This window comes from Hippocampus zosterae, chromosome 5, assembly GCF_025434085.1.
Source record: "Hippocampus zosterae strain Florida chromosome 5, ASM2543408v3, whole genome shotgun sequence".
In the NCBI taxonomy this organism is placed as follows: domain Eukaryota; kingdom Metazoa; phylum Chordata; class Actinopteri; order Syngnathiformes; family Syngnathidae; genus Hippocampus; species Hippocampus zosterae.
In genome coordinates, this window is record NC_067455.1 from 21,971,634 (window position 1) to 21,989,062 (window position 17,429).

Below are 17,429 nucleotides of genomic sequence, written 5' to 3' on the forward strand. Positions count from 1 at the left end.
CCCACGGGCCGTATGTTTGGCACCACTGTCTTATGAGTAATTAACTCATGCAGTCCCAGACAATTCTAGACCTTTTTTTACCCTAGGTCTTGGAATAATTGAAAATAAAAGTATCTGGGGTTGAACGTGTGGTGTGTGAAAATACAGATATACGTCTTTGGGAGTGAATTAGTTTTAACATAATTTTTCATCAGCATTGCCTTCTTGAGAGAGGCAAAGAGACAAAGAGAGGTGGTGGCGTCGAAGGTGGCTTTCACTTGAATTGTACAGGCTTGAGGTTCACTCGGAGACCATTCTGCTTCACGCTCTGACGCTCTTTAGTCTCCAGCTACTTAGCTACTTCCTGGCCAGCTATCCTTGCACCGCCGATGTGTTTATGATAAGAAAATGAATCGGTATCGGAGAGAGGGAACGAAGGTCGAAGTGCTGCTGCATTATCTGTATTCCACCCCACACCGTGCATAAGAGACAGTATGTCAGACAGTCAACAGCGTGACGAGACACAAGGTCAGGTGCTGGTTGAGGCTGCAAAGATGCAGAGCCAATCAGCTCACTGGATAAATCCACCGTGCTGTCATTGGTCGACGTTGCGCCAGGAACCAATCATGCGCCTTAAATGAGTGCCCGTTGGATACACAGTACAGTACAGGCATGTGCTAAACCTCTGAGTCATTCTGCATTTTTTCTGAATACAGTACTTTGGAAGAAAAAAAACACGATGCACTGAAGCAGCGATAAATGAACTGTGATGTAGCGACGGATCACTGTATATACACATCATCTTGAAGCGGACGTTGTATCGGTCTGTCGTGGTGAAGAAGGAGCTGAGCCAAAGGGCGAAGCTCTCAATTTACCGGTCGACCTACGTTCCAATCCTCATCTATGGCCACGAGCTATGGGTCGTGACCGAAAGAACGAGATCCCGGATACAAGCGGCCGAAATGAGTTTTCTCCGCAGGGTGTCCGGGCTCTCCCTTAGAGATAAGGTGAGAAGCTCGGTCATCCGGGAGGGGCTCAGAGTCGAGCCGCTTCTCCTCCACATCGAGAGGAGCCAGATGAGGTGGCTTGGGCATCTGATTCGGCTGCCTCCTGAGCGCCTCCCTGGTGAGGTGTTCCGGGCATGTCCCACCGGGAGGAGACCCCGAGGAAGATCCAGGACACGCTGGAGAGACTATGTCACCCAGCTGGCCTGGGAACGCCTCAGGATCCCCCGGGGAGAGCTGGAAGAAGTAGCTAGGGAGAGGGAAGTCTGGGCTTCCCTGCTAAAGCTGTTGCCCCCGCGACCCGGCCCCGGATAAGCGGTAGAAGATGGATGGATGGATGGATGGATGGATGGATGGATGAACAGACAGGAAAAAAAAACCCTCAAACCTGTGTGTCTTCATGTGTTTCCGACAGTTTGGAGATGACTTGAACGTCTTCTGGCAGTATGGGCACATGTAAGGCCGTAGATCACTATGAGTCGTCATGTGGCGTCGTAGGCTACCACTAGTGGTGAACGTTGTATCACACATGACACACTTGTATGCCTTCAATCCTGAGTGAGTCCTTATGTGAGCCTTGAGAACCCCTGAGGAGGCGAAACCCCGACCACACTGCACACACTTGTATGGCCTTTCTCCTGTGTGAGACCTTGAGTGAGAGAATTGTCTATTAGTTCCAACAATGATATCTAGTTTCCATGATTGTGACAGTTTTTTTTCTTACTTCATGCTGAAGAAAGCAAGCATAGATGTACAACATTATCAGCAAGTTCACAATCTCAGATGAGATTTAATCTTGCAATTTGTTTTATGTTAACTAACAGCCCAAAACAATTATTCAATGAAATGAACAAAAATATTATTAGAAGACTCATTTTACCTAATGTGCTGTTTCAGATGACTTGATTTCTTATATGCCTTATTACAGAACTGACACTTGTATGGACGATCGCTACCCACCACCTCCAGATACTGTTGGAATGCCAGGCGAGGGTTCTGAGATGGGATGAGGCCTGTGAAAGAACCAATACATTATTTAAGGACATGCTTCTCAAATGAATGAACAAGATGAATAATGTGTTATACTCTTGTAAAGAAACAAATCTGAGTTCGACATTGTGGATGAATGCGCTTACCGAAGTCTGTAATGAGAATGGGCTCCTGCAGTGGGATGTCAGGTAATGGTAAATTACTCTTAGACACTTTGGATTTGTTGGCTTTTCGTGGAAACCTGTGCTTCTTCTGCTGTAAGCTTTTGAAGTGGGACGCTATATGCGTTTTCCTGTGTCCTGATGTACGAAAGATCTTATCGCAGTGAGGGCAGGAGAAAGGCCGAACACCTGAAAGAAGAATTATATTTTGACAACACTGACAAATGAAAATTGTGCTCACACACGCAAACACACAAAGATTGGTTGTCGAGCGGTTTGGAGAAGGAGGAAGTTATCAGTTATCAGTGCAAGCAAAAAAAACAACAACAACAAAAATGTGATCCTCTCTATGAGCGTTTCCTCTTGTGTCGCATAACATGATCCTTTGATAAGGCAGACATACTCACCGGTATGCAGTCGCATGTGTACCTTCATGCTGCCAGAAGTAGAGAAGCACTTCAGGCAGCATTGGCACTCAAACGCCTTGATGCCTGTGTGAGTTTTCATATGGGCTGTGAGTGTACTCTTGACAGCAAATGCTCGGAAGCACTGTTTGCACTTAAAAGGTTTCTCATGGGTATGGATGCGGATGTGGCGGACGAGGTCGCTGGGCTTCTTAAATTCTTTGGAGCAGTAAGGGCATCCATGCCAGCGGATGCCATTTTCCTCCCTGATGGAGCCTAGGAATAAAAGTGGACAACAGAGCTGAGCATTTCAGTCCGCTATTTGATCAGCACTTAGAAATAAATATCTGCTCTTTTAGCTGAATTAATACATTTGTCCAAAATTAGTCAGTTACGCTTCCATACCTGGCATTTGTATTGTTTTTTTGAAAATGCTTCTTTTTCTTTCTCTGATAGGTTTCTCCAGAAGCGGTGTTTTTTTCAAGTCCACATTTGCTCCCTCAGATGTCTGGATCTGAGTATCTCTGACATTGGCATCAACATTCTGAGTTGGGGCTACACTAAGCCCGCTGTTCTCTAGAGCTTGCTATGAAAACAGAATTTTAATTACCGTAGCTCAAAAATCAATATTGGAACACAGTTTAAAATATTCTATGCCACTAACTTTAGAGCTTAAACGAGTGTGGCTTGACATGGGGTGTGCATTTGGTGTAGGGGGGAAATGTTCTTAACTAACCTGGAGGATGTCTTGGTTAATGGCGCTTTCCATGGCAACAGCTGGTTCTGGGGGTTGCGGCTGCACCGTCTCTCCATTGACTTGCTCGGAGAGCTCAAGTAGCTGTTGGATGACATCTGTTACTGCCTCTGTGCCATCTGACCCTGCAGCACCTGCTGTGTCTGTCTCCTGTGGGACATGGGGGGCATAAGGGTAATGGGAGGCGTGATAAAGGACAAGAAATCAGAGCAAGAGAAACTTCTAAAAATCTCATTAGTGCACAATGATAAGCATCACTAATGACATCAGTATTGTAGTCTGTACTGGTGGTATTGAACTGCATTGCAGCAAGTCTTTATTTTGCTTCCTTATTGAGCTACATGAGAAGGGAAAATGCCTCGTCTACACCACTTCAAGCTACATGCACAATAATGACCATATTTTTCAAGAAGTTCTTCTTTGACAGCAATAATCAAGCCTGAACATCAGTTCTTAGCGACAGGATTTTATTTCAATTTGGCACGTCAGTGTTGCAAAAATGAATAGAGATGCACATTTTTGTGGGGGAGAGTGAACCTTGGGCGCACCAGTGAAACCAGTACAAAAAGCTGGTCTCGGTCCCTGAAAGAAACTTTCACAGAACCTAAATAAGACACTACATTTACACTACACTAAGTACTTCAGTATACGTCATGTCTAATCAATCAGGTTAAAATATTTTCCACCCTACAATACTGTACTCTATTACCAAAGTGCTGGACGGTACATCAATGACAGATATGTGCATCTTGCCGATGTGTGCATTCAAACTGCCCAACTTCTTAAATACACAGCTGCAGTCCATACAGGGGAACAATGGCACACCTTTCGCCTACAAAAAAAAACAAAACAAAAAAACACCACAATATATATTACATGACTGCCTTTAAGTTGAACATTTGAGTTGAACCCTTAGGTCAAGTGTCACCACAACGTAGTGCCTGCGGGCAACCAGGTAGCCCCCAAGGACCACATGAGCAGGCCACATTGTGATTTTCAAGGAATGTTGTAAAAGTGATCATTTGTAAATGTAAACATTGGCAGATATTTATTTGTTTAATAATTATTGTGAGCGGTCCCGGCTCTCACTTTGGTGCAATATAGGCTAATACAATAGGAATAAACTGGGGTGCGCATAAGCTGTGCGCAGGTGCCCAAGCGCACTGGAAACAAATTCCGTACCAGATTCAAGCCTGTTGCTGGCATTTGCATACTGAGCATTTCTCTTATTTTTTTCTTTTCTTGGTTTCTTTTTTTTTTTAGAGCACAGCGGTGAACGGGGCTCAAGGTCCATGTGTTTTTCTAAGTGGCAGCAAAAGGAAGTCATGTGTATGTTTTCAAAACTGCCGCTCGCGTTCCACAGACAAATATGGTACCGTTTACCTCGGCACTCCGCCTTCACTTTCACTTCACCTTTCTTGTTCACTTTCTTATAGCATACAGTGTATAGAATTACGGTACTTTAAAATTATCTGTACAGTAGGGATGTCCCGAGCAATCTTTTTGGCACATGAGTCCGAGTCTTTGGTTTTAAGTATCTGCTGATACGGAATCCCAATACAATTTTTTTTTTCACAAGGGAGTTGTCCATACGATTTTTCTCAATATAGAAATATACATACAGATATGCACATACATAATTGTACATGCATATATGTACAGTATATGTTGTTGTATTATATATTATGTGGAGCATTCCACCAAATCATTGCAGGTTGTTTTTTGTACCTTATACCTGTTTTTGTAAATTTACCTTATATTTTAACCCTGAATTTTGATGACACACAAACTCAAAATGTGCAGGACGCTTTATTAAGTTATATATTTTTATCAAATTGCCTAGGGGACACAAATGGCACCAATTTGGTTGAATCGCCTATACAGGTATACGCTTTAACACAGACTGAGGCAATTTGTTCAATGCTAAACGATACATTTACATCATTATTTATTGGCTGGTGCAGGTTAAATGAAGAGTCTACGGAGCTACATAGGTGTTGGCCGATTGCCTGACTTCTCTCACTAAGAAACAACACTCTTTATGACCTTGTCAAATGTACCCAGTGGGCAAAAAGCTTGCTTGTTACCATAAAATTTACACTCATCAAACTTCTATTTGAAGTAAAGTCATTTGGGTATGTCACAATTGCTGACGTGCCTGTCGTGGCTCTCAACTCTTGCCGTTTAGCGAGACGGCTTCTTAATATCTATATACCAGAGATATTAAGAAGAATCTTTTGGCTTGCCTCGAACGGCAAAGCATGCAGACGAACCCGCCCTTCTGCCTCTGCCCGAAAGAGAACTGAGTGCAGCGCAGGAGACGTGTGCGTGTGTGTGTGTGTGTGTGTGTGTGTGTGTGTGTGTGTGTGTGTGTGTGTGTGTGTGTGTGTGTGTGTGTGCAAGCATGCGGCTGCGTTACGGTCACTAACGACATTGCCAATAATTTTTTTTTTAAAATACAGTATTTTCCGCACTATAAGGTGCACCTAAAAACATTCAATTTTTCAAAAGCCGAAAGTGCGCTTTATATGTGGATCAATATTCTGATTTCTTGGACAAAGTATTTTAAATATTCTATCAAGCGCTTTGTTACAGATGCAGCGGTTGTGAAAGCTCTACATACATAAAGCTGTATATATGGATCAATATTTTGATTTCTTGGATGTAGTATTCTAAATGTTCTATAAAGCACTGTGTTACTGCTGCAACGGTTGTGAAAGAGCCATATCAATAAAGCTGTCTTGTATTGTATTCCTTTAGCATAGCTTGATCTAGTGGATGCATAACGCAACCGCAGCCACTGTTCTAGCTCCTATTCTGTCTTACGATATGAAAACAGTTTTAAAATAGGCCATTTGTTGAAGGCGCGCCTTATACTCCGAAATGCCTTATAGTGTGGAGCATATATTTTTCTTTTATTGTGAAAAACAAAATTAAGCGACGACTGTCCTATTTGGCAAGATCTTTCAACATTTGGATGATTTTGTAGCTTTGCCCCCTTGAAATGAAAATAAATATAATCGGTCTTTTTCACCCGGCTTAGCCGAAAATCACGTGATTGGCACCGCTTTCCAGATCACGTGATTGGATTTAGATAGCCCTACCATTAGGAATGAGTACCGAGCTTGCCTATTTTACATAGAATGCTGTTCCAACTCACCTGACTAAAATGATCAGGATTGTAATCAGGCATGTGTAAAGTTCACTGATGTGAATCGGGTGTTTTGGAACAGGGTAACATACTGTATAAAACAGGCAGGTTAGGACTTCAAGACCCGATTGAGGCCATTGAAACCTTGTACCATTTACATGTTCTATAAATTTTGGTTCTGAACCCAGATGAGTAGCGCATAATAGATGGATTGATGTGTTGATCCAATCAAAATATAGCCCTCGGCATTGTAATCAAAAGCGAATCGTGGTGAAGACTTTGTGATTACGTGACATTTGCAACTAAAAAAGCAATTGCTAAACGTTCACTCGTAACTTCAAATTAATTTTGCTACTCTCTTACCTCTGAATGAACCCTCTGAACATGGGAGTGTAGGTTCCCCTTTTGCGAGAAGGAGGCTGGACAGAACATGCAGAGATGTGGCTTTTCCCCAGTATGTCGCACCATGTGAGTTTGCAGCACCACCTTCTGGTTAAAAGCCTTGCTGCAATGTGTGCACTTAAAGGGTCTTTCACCTAAGTAAAGATGAGGTGAGACGCATGAAAGAGTAGCAGGAAGAGAATGACCACTCTTTTTACATGTTAAAAAAATCTATACAGGACAACATTTAAATGCTAATACTGAGCATTGTCATGAGTTTGTGTGACCCTCTGGTTCCACTGCAATTTAGAGAATCCATTTCCTGATCAATCACACACCAAAGTATGTGCTGGCAATGTTCCCACATTTAATAATCTGTTTATTTTGCCAAACATTTTGGTGTTAACGCTCCCAATTTTTGTTGGGAAACCTCAAGCAGATATGAAGGATCATTTTGTTCTAGTCATCAGTACCAGTATTGCATCTGTGCAGCAGGCAATCATCTTGCCGAATGCAGGCAAGTCAGGCTGAAACATCCTGTGATCACAATTTGGAAAATATCTATAATATTTGTCAATCTACATGTGTAGGTGTTGCTCTCCATCACCATACAATGTTAAGCCCCCCCCCCCTGCTGAGTGACAAACAATTGTGTTTTCAAGGCAGCGAATGCTGCATTCTCGTCAGAGCTCGTTCAAGGTCACAATAGTTTGTGAATGGGTTGCAAGACGCTTGGCTGTACTTTTCTTGCTGCAAGTAAATTTTGAACATGGTCAAGATTTCCTTGTGACAAGAGAAATCTCTCAAACAATTGGTGAACCTCTGTCGAACGTTAGGCGAACATGGCCAAATATCTGCGACCCTGAATGAACCCTGATGAACTCTGCCGTGAGCGTGCATTTTTCTACCTTCACCAACTATCGTTCACCCCTCAGTGTGATTGGGGCTTAATTGGTTAAACAAATATCAGGATGCCATTTTTGGGGTCTCATGAAAAAGTAATAATTTTGGAGGCGGGAGAATTCCGTCTGATTCATAAACGGATGTGGGCAATATGGTGAAAACAACATTAATAGTTTGCGGCTGCTATTAGAAGTGAAAAAAAGTTAGACTGCATTTTATATTTCTTTGGGTTGTCGCTCTGTGATACTAAAATCGGTTTGATGTGATAAATATGCAAAAAACAGAAATCAGGAAAGGGGCAAATACTGTACTTAATGTATGGCTCCAAGCTCAGCCAGTTCCGTTTGGCAGCAATACATAAAAACACATTTTCTCCCTTTTCACTCTAAAGTCAGCACAAATCCTAGGTATCTTCATCATCGTGAACTTCTGAGCTCATTTGATGTCTTTTACCGCAATTGAGACGTTCCTAACTCCTGTCTGTCACTGGCCTGGAAGTATTTCTCACACCGCCTTACAAGTTGCTGGGAAACTGCGTCCACAAGTTACAAACGTCCGTGTGGAAACACGACAGTGGCCATACATTGGTTGCATGTCACATTTTTTAAATTCTTAAACAGTTTTGAGGCACACATTTTTACCTGGCCAATTTTTGTTGGTCGACTTTTTTCCCCCCAGCCCTAGTACAGTACAAACAAAACCCTGGCATTGTGCGGGTGAGTGCTTTTCTGTGTGAATGCTGGGAAGAGGAGAACATATTTTCGTGTGTGTAGCTTACCTGTGTGGATGCGAATGTGTCTGACAAGTTGGCTGGGCTTTTTGAATGCCTTTCCACAGTGATGGCAGCTGTTGGTGAACCCACTGCGATCAATATTTTTCTTGTAATTTCTGGAGCTAGAAGACACTGGCCTGTAACAAGGGATAATAACAATGGATTGTAGTTTGAGAGCCTATTCAAAGTTTTATTCTTGAACTTAAACACTGTTAAATAATGCTTTGCCCTCATAAAACAGCAAGTGAGTTGACAGTTTGATCTGTATTTATTTTGGAAGACGGCTCATGCTCTTTGATTTTTCCCCGTATTTTTTTGACCATTAAAGCTTCCTTACCTGATCGTGATGTGACACTTCATGTGCTCCTTGAGGTGTGCAGATGTCTTGAGCTCCTTCCTGCAAGTCTTGCAGGTGTAGACTTTGATGCCAGACAACTCCTTGCGGTGGTCCTCTGAGTGAAGAGAGAGCTGACTCTGAAGAACAAACTCATCCCCACATTCTGTACAGATCAAATTCTGCAACAAAGCAAAGGGGGAAATGTTCACTCTAATCAGTATTACATTCACCAATTTTGTATGTTAATGGACTTACCTCTTCCCTTTCGTGCAGCATAGTATGGGATTTGAGACTGGCAATGCGGGAGAATTTTTTATTGCATACAGGACAGGTGAAGTCAGAGGTTGTGTGTGTGGACTTATGGAGTTTGAGGTTGAACTCCACGTTAAACGTCTGTGGACACTGGTCACAACGATGAGGCTGGAACGGAGAGCAGAAAGCCAAAATGTTGCATAATATTTCAGAAATTGAGTCCCTGCAAATGCATCCATTTTGCTTTCTCTGCCCCATGCTGTTGCAGCTTTAAGGGCTTTAAGGTGAGGTACCTTAGATATAAACAGTTATACCAGATAGTGTGAGTGGCCACAAAAGACACATCATGCCAGATTCGAATGTCACTGCCAACAGTTCACTGATGTTAATTTAGAACCCTAATTATTTATTGTAATCAGCAGGAAGTACAATATATCATACCTAATACCGACAGATCACTTGTGTTTGGCTGTTGTATGAGCTGGTCCACTTCTACACTATGTAATAAAGGCCTTTTAATCAAGCAGGACATGAAACTAGTTGTTAATTCACAATTGCCAAATAACATGACCCGCTGCATGCTGACAGTCCATACTGCAGCTTGTATTGTCCCACATTTTACTGATCTGAACTAAAGCTCCAAGACCTAAAACTCTTAACAATCTTTACAAATATGCTGATGTTCTCTGCTGGCAAGTATTGATTGATTGATCATCTTCACAGTATGATATAGTACATCAGATCTTACTTCTTACCTTGTCATTGATCTCATGCTCACGAAGATGCCTCTGCAGCTGGCTTTCAGTAGTAAATATTTGTGAACATATTGTGCACTTTTTGTCCTTGATTTCGCCATCTTTGAAACCATCAACCTTATTTTCATTTGCATCTGCATCAGAAATGAAAGACAAAACAGACCACTTTTATCTCAGTTCAGTGAGCTTTAACTTGAAATAAAAACACAGGATGATGTGATGGCTGTGTATTGTGGTCATGTATGAAGAATGTTTTTTTTTTTTTTTGTTTTTTAATAGCACTCCATATATTACAATGTCTAGTTCCCCTGCGTCAGGCACCAGACCACCAAAAATCTTCCAGTGTCCTACAATAATCGGGGGAAGACCCTGTCAGAACCAAAGCCCTTTTAAAGTGTAATCATAACGTAATTCACTAAGTTTCAACAATGGTTTCATATTTAACCATGTTTGTACTGCATAATTTAATACTTAAATTTTAAGCAGTGAAGAAAATATTACTTCGGTGTACTTACTTTTACATATTATGGGGTTTTATTGCAGTTTAAAATCCAAATCTAACATTTCATTTTTTTCTGGACTTTAGCTTGTTCAAGCCACACCTTTTGGAACGATTTAACCTTATGTGTGAAAAAATGCACGCAGTGCAGAAAAAAAGACAAATGAATACTTATCATCTCTGGATACTCTGATTTCCTCCCACATTCCACAAACATGGATGGCAGACCGATTGAGTACGCAAAATTGTCCCTAGGTGTGAGTGTGAGCGCGGATGGTTGTTCATCTCTGTGTGCCCTGCAATTGGCTGGCAACCGGGTGTCCCCCGTCTACTGCCCGAAGACGCCCGGGATATGCTCCAGCACCCCCAGCGACCCTTGTGAGGATAAAGCGGATCGGAAAATGGATGGATGGATTACTTATCATGGATGGATGGATTACTTATCAGTTTAAGTGGATAAACTCAAAATACGGAATATAAAATATTTAAAATGCAAGAATGTGTTGATTCGACTGTATTTATGAAATGTGTCAGTGGACTTCGGGTGGCCTGACTCAGCGTGTCCACAGGACACCATGAAACCCTGTGTTCATAGGCAATACAGAAACATGGATGCCCATCACTTACATGCATCTTATCTGCATGTGAATTTATGGTTTGGTGAAAATACATGAAACAGGTTATCATGATCATTTACAAAGCATCGTTAAGGGCGATTATAAAAAGATTATACATCGACAGTATTTGTGTTGGAATTATTAGTCTTCTGCTCCTTTTTTAGTATACAGAGAACAAAATTTGTGGCACACTCAAAAAGAGCAGGTTATTATTTAACTAGTAATTCTAGGGTGCCGCCCATTAAAATTAAAAGGCGATCTATTATTAATTCAGAATACTTCACCAGTTCTTAAATACTGTACTGGGATGTTTTGAAGGAAGCTCCAAGCGCAGCTCATCAAAGAGCATGACACTAACTATTGCTCTTCCCACCTGGGTTTTGCTGTGGCGCATTTAAATTCGCAACAGATTTCTTTGGAATTTGGGCTGATGGCAGAAATATGTGTCATTTATTCATTATGAAAGCAGCATGCATCACCATGCTCTCATCCCCTCAAAGTGCATTGTTTGTCTTTTTTAAATACATCTGTCAATAACGAGGGCCAGAATGAATATATTGTAAGTATCGCAGTGTTCCCATACTTTTATCCTATTCAGGTAACCATACGACACTGTTGCAATTATAGCAGTTTCATTATGCATGGACGTAATAGTCCATTTAATCAAACGGTTATGTTCCAAACGTTTTGCCAAGCGCTGCTCTTGTGACATTGTATTTTAAATTGTCAAAAATTCACGACTGTGTTCGCTGTTATAATAAAGGTCTCTGATTTATACGCAGCCAAATGCTTCTTCAGTTCATAGTCGTCGTTAAACTTTAGTCCTAAACGTCGACGACTGCAACGTTTTGCCAACAGCTCGGTTATTTCACCAGTGCGAGGCTATAGCGATTATCGTATTGTGTGATGGATGGAAAACAGACAAAACATTAAAGAAACGTGGTTGGTGAAACTTCTCCCAGACATTCATCAGCTCGCCGGGGGTCGCGAGTCTGTTTGGCAACATCCAAACAACATCAGGCACCATTCGAACGACTTAGCATCTAAGCTAGCTGTAGCACTACAGCGCTAACAATCGAACGCTAATGGCAAATAGCTGACAAACACCGCTACAGTTCAAAACACCCACGTCGAATTCGACCATCAGCACCGCAGCTCTACTTCTCGCGGCCACCTATTTGGACTGGAAGGCAGCGAGAGGAGCCGCCGAAATACTATTAATATCATTCCGCCTCAATCACTCCTTCGCCGCACAAAGCAAAGCCCACCCGCAGTACTATATCCGGGGACTATATACATTACATTTAAGTGTTGTTAGATACGACATACAAGTGTTTATTCCAAAAACCACCGGTTTCTTTGGAGAGACTAAAATCGATATTTTTTATTCGCTGCAATTTGGCACTTATTACCTGTTTCGTCGTTGCTTTTAACTCTCAGTTTGCGAGGCCGGCCCCGCGGCATAGTTCCAGTTCTGTGTGCGGGTGTGCTATGAACAATTTGCTTTTCAAAATGGCGTCTGTGTCATCTGTGTAGTACGGAGTGGCTGGAGTGTGAGACGCACAGCTGCACGACGAGGGAGACATCTACTGTTTGACCTCTTGTAATGCTTCCGCAGGTGTTCCCCCTCTTCTAAACGCCAACGAAACATCTTGAGCGTGGAAGAGACAGTAATACACAAAGAGATTTAAATAAATGTAATCAAATGTGAGTAGAATACAGACAAGTGATATCTTAATCACTGTGTAGGGCAAAGCATTACAATTACAAGGTGTTGGTGGACTCGAACTAAAGGATCAATAATAATAATAATGATAATATAATATACCAAATCAAAATTACACAAAGACATTAAAGACAGTTCATTAAAGACTTCAAACACAAACATTAGAGAGAACAAAGATATCTAAAACCAACAACATCAAAGTAACCAAACACAAGACTTTAAAAAGTAATTCATTTTAATCAAACCAAAGTTGCCCAAGCTGGACGAGCGCCATAAAAAGGCGTCATGCCATGCTTCAAGAGCAGTGCAGGTTTGCAGCTTTCTTTGAGTTGATTTAGAGAGTGTGAGAGGGCTATTATTTTAATCTAACCTGCTAGCGATGTGTAAGCTACGATGTAGACCTTAACCTCAGATTCTAGCAGTGCTTCTGAGATAGCAAAAGCCTCATGATGTTATTGATTCAACGTGGCTGTTAACATTTAGGTTTGCTTCTTTTGTTACCCCAAGATTTCAAGCCAACTTTTATGTTTTGGGGTAGTGAAGACATGGATAACTTCGAGATGCCCACAATGCTACAGCAATGGTACTGAGGGGCCACATAGGACCACGCAGTTCCTAACCAAATGGATGACAAAAGTGCCATTTTCAATAAGGACTAAAAACATGTGTTTGTTTGATTTTGTATTCAACCAATTTACACAACCATATCTACATATGTTTTAATGATCCAATACATCTGTAAATGATCCACTCCTCCCGGGCAAAGGATCTGAAACAAACAAAAAATAAACACAAACTATGATTTCCCTACATGTAAAGGCCTCTCTTGCAAAAAAAAAAAAATCCTATTCAAAGATGGCATAAAAGTGCTTAATAGCAAACAACATTCAGCGCAAGAACTCATGTGCATATTTTCACAAAAATCAAGCCACTCAAAGATTTTAATATAACTGTTTTGTCCTGGCTGCACGTTATTTAAAATCGCCAAATTAATAGGGGCTATCCAGAATATTTTCAGTGGGGTGGCCAAAGTGACACAAGGCTTGGGGGCTTAGCCATACGGGTGTAGACGCACACATCATTCACATACTTGTTAGTCCCTCTATAACTGAGAAGTTATTGTTTATCATATCATCCAGTCAGGACTTCATAAAAAAAGCCCAAATATACAGAACGGAGATTCATTTACTAAATAATGCCATATTCTTTGCTGTTACTTTGCTTTTAGTGTAGTTGGGTTAACAGCCAATCAGAGTAATCAACTGTCGCTGATGACCAATGCCATTTTGCATACTGCAAATGATGGATCATTCATTCAAATCATATCTAAAAACCACAAATACACAAAATCTCTTCACAATTCCACCTCTTGTCAACATGTTGCTCCAGTATAGTAAAGTAAAGTTCATTATGCTTTGTTGTGGCAGCTCTGCAAAAACGACCGGTGCGCCCCCTGTGCATCGTGGGTGTGCCCGACAGCCATATGTCTAATCCACCATTCATGTTTACGGATGACACAAATTTAGTCACTCCTTGTGCACTTAAAATTAACTCAGGTTCTTGTGAAAAAACAAATCAAAGTTGTTTGTGTACTTTTGAGATCTTTGTTTTAGTGGCGACTCAGGTTTAAATCCTACTCCCTTGAACATAATAACTGTGTTGAATGATGACTGATTTCTCTTTCCTTTTTACTATTTTACTTACCTTACTTTCTGTCAAATTATTACTGTATATGTTTTATGTTCAATAAACGAACAAAACGAAACGAAAATCCTTTTTCATTTACAGTGTCTCTAAGCAAGCTCGGAAATGCGTTTGTACTCAAATTCAGTGATTCCTATTTTATCCAAAAAGCACAATTTTCTTGATCAGCATGTAAAATTGAACAGGAAAGGTCCCATGATGGTCCCCCAGGTTATCCCACAATTCACTGCCATTTGGTCTGACCAACAGTTTCTATAAGAAAAGACTTCAACACTTATAGGGCGGGGTCAGGGACCTGGTACTCCAACCTTTGTAACAAGATCACGCGATCAACTGTGTAAAATGCATCGCTCAGATCCAGAAGAACTGAGATTAAGACTACTGCTGCAGTGTTCACAGTGATGTCATTCTGTCCATGATCACAGTCTCAGTCAGTCCTGTGGTGGGGCCTGAATCCTAACTGAAAACCATCAAAGCACTTGCTCAGGAGATTGCTATCAGAGGTGCTGATAAGCAACTTTCTCAAGAATTTTACCTAATGGCAAGTTTGATATGGGCGGATAGTTGTTCAGTACTATGCCAGCAAGACCACTAAAGGTCCAACAACAGCAGTTTACAAGTCCCTCAGAAATGATCCTGATTGTACTGAAATGTTTACTAATATGTAAAATAGGGTATTAACAAAATGCTAGGCACAGATTTTAGAAATCCGAATCAGAATCGCTTTTATTGTCATTGTATAGCATACAACGAAATGTGGGTGCCACTCCTTAGTACATTTCGAGAAAAATGTTAATAAAATAGAATAAAATAAAATAAATACAAAACTCAACAACAGCAGCAGTAAGTAGTGTGGACTGAGGCTTGTATTGCACACAGGACATATATTGCACATGAAATGAAATGGCTGTCTTTGGCAGTAGGCGGGGAACACCCTGAACCGATTGCCAGCCAATCGCAGGGCACACAGAGGCGAACAACCATCCGCGCTCACACTCACACCAAGGGACAATTTAGAGTGTTCAATCACCCTGTCATGCATGTCTTTGGAATGTGGGAGGAAAGCGGAGTACCTGTAGAAAACACACGCAGGGAGGGGGGAGAACATGCAAACTCCACACAGGGAGGCCGGAGCTGGAATTGAACCCGGTACCTCTACACTGTGAGGTCGACGCGCTACCCACTGGATCACCGTCATTGTTTTGGGATTTTGCATATTGAAATTTAACATTTTTACACATACAACTGAATGTGAAAAGTTAAGCGAACTGAATCTGTGTGGTAAAGGTTTGAATTTGTAGTTGTAAAGCTGAATGTGAAAAATAAAACAGAATAATTTTTTTGTGACAAATTCAAATTCAACCTGCACAATTAAGATTCAGTTTTTAAAAGTAAAGGTTCATGTTAAACAATGCAAATTCAATTTATGTCATTTATGCACTTATTCCAGTTTACTGATTGAAATTCAAATATAAATTCTTCAGATTCGGTTTCTGGTGACACATATTGCAGGCCATATATGCACCTTACTAGACAACAATAACTAGCTCGTAAATAGGCTACCATAAAACGCTCTGTTACGAGGTAAATTCAAAAATGAATACATCAGGGACACAATTAAGATCTTGTCATGGTCTGATCATCAAATTATTGTTCCCGTCGATACATTTGACGCTGTGGTTTATTTCCCACAAATGCCAGCAGGGAGAGCCATTGAGTAATCTACGAGATGCAAATTGCCATCCACAAAAGGAGTGTTGGCCATTGCGTATTTAGTGGAGGCTATAAAACTGGAATAAGGCTCGCAATAACTCTCCGTAAACAAGAAGTGCTGTTTGTTAAAATTTAGTATTCACGGCAGAGTATTTAAAGTGTAGTTCCTGTTGACATTTCTGTGACCTCAAACATGACTCACCATTCTTGTAAAATGATACTTATGCAAATATGTTTTACTGATGAAAGAAGACATATATTCAGAGTAATTGTGACAATAAAAGCTTTGGGTGACATTCAACTGCCATGACACACAACTGTTTTGTTGACCAAATGACCACTTTCTTTGCTTATTTAAGTCCTTTTCAATTTTTAGTCCTGTGAGGAATTTAAGCACACATTTGGATTTGATGAGTTACTTACCAACTGCTTCGGTCCAAATTTAGATTGTTTCCTTTTTCTGTAGCCAATGAGGGGAAGTTCGTGGCTTGGCTTTTGGTGAACAAGTTGGTACGGTATATGCAACAGTTTAAAACTACGTGTTACTGCCTGCCCCCTCAGTGCTACACAAAGGCCTCCAAACTTACCTCTGAAAACAAGACATCAACATCATTGTAATATGGTGGAATTACATGATTTGTTATGGTCTCTTCCGGGCGGCCCGGTAGTCCAGTGGTTAGCACGTCGGCTTCACAGTGCAGCGGTACCGGGTTCGATTCCAGCTCCGGCCTCCCTGTGTGGAGTTTGCATGTTCTCCCCGGGCCTGCGTGGGTTTTCTCCGGGTGCTCCGGTTTCCTCCCACATTCCAAAAACGTGCGCGGCAGGCTGATTGAACACTCTAAACTGTCCCTAGGTGTGAGTGTGAGCGCGGATGGTTGTTCGTCTCTGTGTGCCCTGTGATTGGCTGGCAACCGATTCAGGGTGTCCCCCGCCTACTGCCCAATGACTGCTGGGATAGGCTCCAGTACCCCCCGCGACCCTAGTGAGGATCAAGCGGTTCGGAAGATGGATGGATGGATGGGTTATGGTCTCTTCCCTCTTGACACGTTCAAGGTTAATCAATCGGTGAAATTGTTGGAAGTGGGTTTTCTCTGAAGTCAAGTCAACTTTATTGTCAAATTTGCTCTATGTGCAACACACAGCACAGATGAAATGTCTTTCCTCTCAACCACAGAAGAAACTGCGGGTAAGAAAGCCTCCTTTAAAGTGCTGTCAGACAAAATACTGAATTCACGAAGTAGAAACATGCAGCATGTCAAAGGGACTCATCCCTGCCAGTGATGTGTGCAAAGGAATCAAACAATGTAACAATAACAGCTATTTTTTT

At 41.4% G+C, this 17,429-nt stretch overlaps 1 protein-coding gene and 1 long non-coding RNA gene across 2 annotated transcripts in view; both read right to left on the reverse strand.

Moving 5' to 3' along the window:
• Positions 1–12,546, reverse strand: part of LOC127600232 (zinc finger protein 236-like) — a 36,478-nt gene extending 23,932 nt beyond the window's left edge. Inside the window, exons 1-13 of the mRNA XM_052064586.1 lie at positions 12,372–12,546; positions 9,844–9,977; positions 9,092–9,256; positions 8,837–9,015; positions 8,506–8,636; positions 6,807–6,979; positions 4,002–4,124; positions 3,275–3,442; positions 2,944–3,124; positions 2,542–2,814; positions 2,120–2,323; positions 1,864–1,996; positions 1,372–1,632 (exon numbers count right to left, since the gene is read on the reverse strand). Coding sequence (XP_051920546.1) covers positions 1,372–1,632; positions 1,864–1,996; positions 2,120–2,323; positions 2,542–2,814; positions 2,944–3,124; positions 3,275–3,442; positions 4,002–4,124; positions 6,807–6,979; positions 8,506–8,636; positions 8,837–9,015; positions 9,092–9,256; positions 9,844–9,977; positions 12,372–12,423 — 2,177 coding nt within the window. The 5' untranslated portion in view covers positions 12,424–12,546. The remainder of the gene's footprint in view (positions 1–1,371; positions 1,633–1,863; positions 1,997–2,119; positions 2,324–2,541; positions 2,815–2,943; positions 3,125–3,274; positions 3,443–4,001; positions 4,125–6,806; positions 6,980–8,505; positions 8,637–8,836; positions 9,016–9,091; positions 9,257–9,843; positions 9,978–12,371) is intronic.
• LOC127600402 (uncharacterized) lies at positions 10,096–10,770 on the reverse strand. The gene is made up of 2 exons (XR_007962347.1): positions 10,173–10,770; positions 10,096–10,142 (listed from the first exon to the last, which is right to left on the reverse strand). It is a non-coding gene; the product is annotated as an uncharacterized LOC127600402 (long non-coding RNA).
• Positions 12,547–17,429: the final 4,883 nt, after the last annotated feature.